Raw genomic sequence first — 5,000 nt, 5'->3', positions numbered from 1 at the left:
GTTTTCACTTATTGCCGTGCCCCATTGGGAAAGGGTTAATAAGGAATATTAAATATGGCTTACAACTACATCATTCCTTGAATAAGTACTGTGAATAAGATAAAAAGGAAAGAGAATACAAATTATTTCAGTGAGAGTTAAATTCAGGAACAACCCTACTATCTTTCCAGATTTCCTGATATTCCATCTGATCTGTTCGCCATTGTGACTCGTTGCAAGAACCGTGTGAAATCCTTCGAACTGTGTCAACCTGATCAGCTGGATACTCTTAGTTTTATATTTCCACAGTCCCAAATGGTCAGCAATTGCCTGGTAAGGATCAAGGGTCTGTGATATTAGAATTCATATTTAACGAATAGTTATTCAGACCTCATTGGTGTTAATTTTATCAGTTCTAGGAGAAAAGTTAATCAACCACATGATTCATGAACATCATCAATAATAACAAAAGCTCATCAAAGCTTATAATGATCTACACACTAACCCAAACAACATTTCCAGACAACTGAGAGGTATGCCTTAGAGTTCAGCGGGCATGTGAAGGATGTAGAGCTGGCGACTGGTCTGACATTCTTCCCTTCCCTGACCTTCAGAAATCGGCTCAGTGTACTTCTGCGGACAAACTCTGTTCTATGGTCAACAGTGTAGTGCATGAAAGAATTATAGTTTATTAGCCCATTGCATACGGGTGTCATGACATACATGACATACAGTTTTTACAATGAGTCCTGTGCCAGTAGGGTTGCCTTGTCCTGTGGCACTCACAGCCATGAGCAAGGGTTTCCTTCCTCTTCCCTACATCTTCATATTATCTTTATTGTGAATGGTCATATTTTTCATATTCATTCATGACAGTACAAGAATATGGAAAAAAAATCAAGTTGCTTTTTGTCCTCTCATAAAACAGCAATACTTCTATCACACTGTGTATAAAGAAAATAATGAGCTGATATAGCCCCTAAATTATAATTTAAGCAACTGCAGCACTGATAGATCCTGTGATATGACACATAGAAGTCTCTCAATTAAATCAAACACAAAATTTCAAACACAAAAATGGCTTTAGTTCTACAATGAGTGGGAAAAGAGCATGAGAAAAGTCAAGGTATGTTGTGTGAAGCTGCCTCGCTCTGAAATAAAACATATCCTGGAGACTGGGCAAGCAAATCTATCTCCTGTCCGCAATGGGTTAAGTTACGATCACAAATAGTCTTGTTCAGTATATCATTTTTGTGTCAGATTTTATATGTATTTTCTTTGTGATTTATTACTATGATCTGCTATTTGAATTTTGTCAGTTGTCCTATTTTCAAGCTTTTTAAAGACATGGCACATTGAACAGGTACTAAATTGTCAAGTCATATAATTAATTTCTAGTCGTTGTTTTTAACCCGCTAATGACGGGGCTATTCTGTCTGTAAATGGTTGAAATGCCGGGATATTTCAAACGCATAAACCTAATGCCCCGGGATTCTCACTCGCACTGGCCGCGGCCAAGCACTGTAAGCCCGATCACCTGGCGCACCAGCCAGGAGGATAGCCACAACAAAATATCTCGTCCCTGGCGGCTGACCCTGGAACCACTTGACATGGTATCTTGTCACCTGTCGTTAACGGGTTAACAGTCCAGAAGACAATATTTTAATCAAAATCATTGGGCCCATGATGAAAACATTTAATATACTATACATTGTAGAATACACAATACAACAAGTATATACTTATATAGGGACCAGTAACATTTTTCTAACATACAAATTGTACCTCTAAATATCACCTCAATATCTTTTTTTCTCCATCCTTTCTAATCTTCCCTAAAATTCCCACAGCATACATCCAGAACATTCATGGTAACCTGGTTGAAAACCACTGTTTTAGACAATATGCGACTTTAATATACCATAAAATTGAACTTTAATTGTAAAAAATATTTATAGGCACTCAAAGAATCGAGTTATTAGAATACCGGAATGAAGAATGTTTGATGAATGAGATATAGAACCTGTATCTCTGTGGTTCAAATAACATCTATGAAAGGGAGGTTGAGCAGTGAGAATTTTTTTAAAAGCACATTTTTCATATGTACCTTTAATCCAGTCATGATGGGGCATATATTTGCCAAATGCCACTCTGCCTGGTAAGATAAGGCATGTGCAGCTTCCCACCAAGAGATTTCTTAAGGCTCGAGACCATGCTGAGCCTGTCCTTTTCTACAGGGTGATACGAAGAGGTTTTCAATTATTATTATTATTATTATTATTTTTTTTTTTTTTTTTTTTTTTTTTTTTTTTTTTTTTTTTTTTTTTTTTTTTTTTTTTTTTTTTTTTTTTTTTTTTTTTTTTTTTTTTTTTTTGACAAGTCAAGAAAAATTTGTTTATATAAATTCAACTACAATGTGTACATACAAACGTAACTATGTAGAATTTGTATATAATGGGAGAGTCCATGATGTGATAGGACATCTTCCATCATAATGGAAACATTCCGATGACATGACATCATGTCATCCGGCATAAATGGGTTAACAGTATGGAAGAGCTGAATATGCCCTGTATTCAAACCAATGCAGGTATGAAGAGAGTGTAGGACATACTATTATGAATTACAAATGGTATTTTACACTTATTTATTGATCTTTTATTACATAATACAATGATTATTATTCCTTCAGTTCAGTACCAAGATACTTTTTCCAATGAGGCCCATAATTCAAAGTGAAGATCTCATCTACTCTCCTTCTAACTTTTGAAAGTGCATCTTCATGTCTGGAAAAAAAATATATGTTCATCAAATGATTAGTCTACATATATTTTGTCCATGAATTACGAAGATACATGTACTTTAAACTTAAAGTCATATATCTTTTCTAGATATACTTATTTTAGTAATATCACTGATAAAACTTACTCTCAACAAAGATATTCAACTGACCTTTTATTACTAGCCAATGCCAATGACAAGGCATCAGAATATTTCAGCAACTCATGGCCAAGTTCAATGCTTTCTGCTCCATATCGAGATTCTGTGACTTGAAGACACTTCCTTAGTTCTTTGCAACAGCCTTCATAGTCTCCTTGTTGAGAAATACAAAATGCACATAAATTAGTAAAACAAACAAACAAACAAAAAAAGATATGAACAATACATGACAAACTACCAAAACTCTAAGAATAATTTAAAGCAATAAAACTAAATCTGTCAAGGTACTAAGCTATATTGAATGGTATTAGAATGAAACAATTAAATTCAGCTAAAAAAAAAGCAAGAGACATAATGGTTGTGTTATTTATGTTAAATCATTATCAGAACTACATGCACAAGGTACATTTAATTTACAATTAGAAGTGTCAAATTCTTCACTTCCCAGACACAAGGTAATAGAAGTCTGCTTTTCAATACCCTAAACCAAGTAATAAAAATTACTTTATTCACTACTAATATATGCACAATAATAAAACTAAATCTGCTGCCAGGGTACTATGGATTTAGTCTTCAATTCCCTGAAGAGAAAAAACTATAAACCAAGTATGAATTTACTTGTAAATATGAATGAAAATAGAATAAACATAAGAATACCATTCTTAGTAAATAGAGCATTAGTGACACTCTCAAGTAGTATAAGAATTGTACACTTGGTAGTGACGTGACAGTGATGTGATGTTCATTTTAAACAGAAAATATCATTTTTTTCCACGTAAGTTTTTCAGGTGTTGTAATTAAAATATAATTCATTAATATAAATAATGTAACAATATATCAAAACAAAAACACCTATATCTACCTACCTGCTTCACCTAAACAACGTGCTAATGTGTCTTGAAGTGACATAAAATACTGATTTTCTGCCAAATAAACTTTGGATCCAAGAGCAACTGCCTTTCTCAGCCCACTGATGGCTGAAGATGTATCTCCCTTTTGAAAATCCTCTTCAGCTGTGTTGAAAGGGCAAAATATGTAAATATATTAAACATAGATAAAATATATAATGAAAACTATAATATATAATGGTAACTTAAACCAAAGGTGACATTTAAGAACACATTCCCATTCTACAGGCCTATTACAAGAAACAAATTGGAGATGTGGCACAAGTGCCTGCCCTTTCAGTCACAAAAGCAGTCTGCATCAGCATACTGTACAGACCTAAGTCAGTGGCTAAGTAACAGCTTAGAAGGTCACCACACATCCTCTTGCAACTTAGTATCTCACAAGATGATAGAATGATAATGGCTATAGTGATTAAAGTTTAACTAAGCCTACAAATGAGATATATAGTAATGTTGAGGAACAGGAAAATGGTGGTAACAGTATTGAAACAAGTACTTCCATGTTTTAAAGTAGCCACTATCATACAGGTGGAACAATATGAAAGTCACCCATATTTAATGGTTTAAATAAGAGATATCTTAAACAACTTATACATTAATATATGTTGTGAAACATATTATATTCTTAGCAATATTATCATGGTAAAGATCACAACAGCAGATACTGTATTATATAATTTAAACATGAATACTGTTTCTAATTATGCTGTAATGCAGAAATGTTTTATTAGCAAGGTCAAGTGTAATATCTAGTCTTATTTCATCAGACTATGTATTAGAATTGACTATCATTGATGGAGTCACTTAAGTCAATAACAATAATACCATGAGTCTTAAACTGTCAATATTATCCAAATGAACCTTTGAAAAATATTAAAGATAAAATTAAGCCTACAAGTCTCTCAGTTAATTTAAAATGCAAATTAAAGGAGCAGGAAAGAGAAGGGGCATGGAAGTACTGTATATTTTGGAACAAATCCATACATCTTTACTTTAACCCCTTTACTACAGGCAGTAGAAAACGCCCCTAATGCCCTATTCGAGCTGCCGGCGCGCGCCAAATTTTAAACGTTGCTACTGAATATGACAATGTTTTAAGCCAAAACCTCTACAAGTTTAAAGCCAAAACCTCTACATAATCATCATGTGTTATATATCAAAATATGCATAGTT

General features: G+C 33.5%; 2 protein-coding genes and 1 long non-coding RNA gene across 5 annotated transcripts in view; 1 reads left to right on the top strand and 2 right to left on the bottom strand.

Moving 5' to 3' along the window:
* Nucleotides 1-1,782, top strand: part of LOC122263040 (venom phosphodiesterase) — a 29,372-nt gene extending 27,590 nt beyond the window's left edge. For all 3 annotated transcript variants that reach the window (XM_086552529.1, XM_086552528.1, XM_086552530.1), the window contains 2 exons: nucleotides 171-312; nucleotides 502-1,782. In XM_086552529.1, coding sequence (XP_086408655.1) covers nucleotides 171-312; nucleotides 502-648 — 289 coding nt within the window. In that variant the 3' untranslated portion in view covers nucleotides 649-1,782. The remainder of the gene's footprint in view (nucleotides 1-170; nucleotides 313-501) is intronic.
* On the bottom strand, nucleotides 174-2,212 carry LOC147468593 (uncharacterized). The gene is made up of 3 exons (XR_015192361.1): nucleotides 2,087-2,212; nucleotides 485-612; nucleotides 174-309 (listed from the first exon to the last, which is right to left on the bottom strand). It is a non-coding gene; the product is annotated as an uncharacterized LOC147468593 (long non-coding RNA).
* A 399-nt stretch (nucleotides 2,213-2,611) lies between these two features.
* Nucleotides 2,612-5,000, bottom strand: part of LOC122262502 (protein-lysine N-methyltransferase SMYD4) — a 21,018-nt gene continuing 18,629 nt past the window's right edge. Inside the window, exons 14-16 of the mRNA XM_043030493.2 lie at nucleotides 3,786-3,932; nucleotides 2,932-3,073; nucleotides 2,612-2,765 (exon numbers count right to left, since the gene is read on the bottom strand). Of these exons, the coding sequence (XP_042886427.2) occupies nucleotides 2,660-2,765; nucleotides 2,932-3,073; nucleotides 3,786-3,932 (395 nt within the window). The 3' untranslated portion in view covers nucleotides 2,612-2,659. The remainder of the gene's footprint in view (nucleotides 2,766-2,931; nucleotides 3,074-3,785; nucleotides 3,933-5,000) is intronic.

The sequence above is a fragment of the Penaeus japonicus genome, unplaced genomic scaffold (assembly GCF_977035675.1).
Source record: "Penaeus japonicus unplaced genomic scaffold, GWHDUDI00000001_assembly GWHDUDI00000027, whole genome shotgun sequence".
Lineage (NCBI taxonomy): Eukaryota > Metazoa > Arthropoda > Malacostraca > Decapoda > Penaeidae > Penaeus > Penaeus japonicus.
Note: the sequence above shows the minus strand (reverse complement) of the source record. Positions and strands in the feature narration are given on the sequence as shown.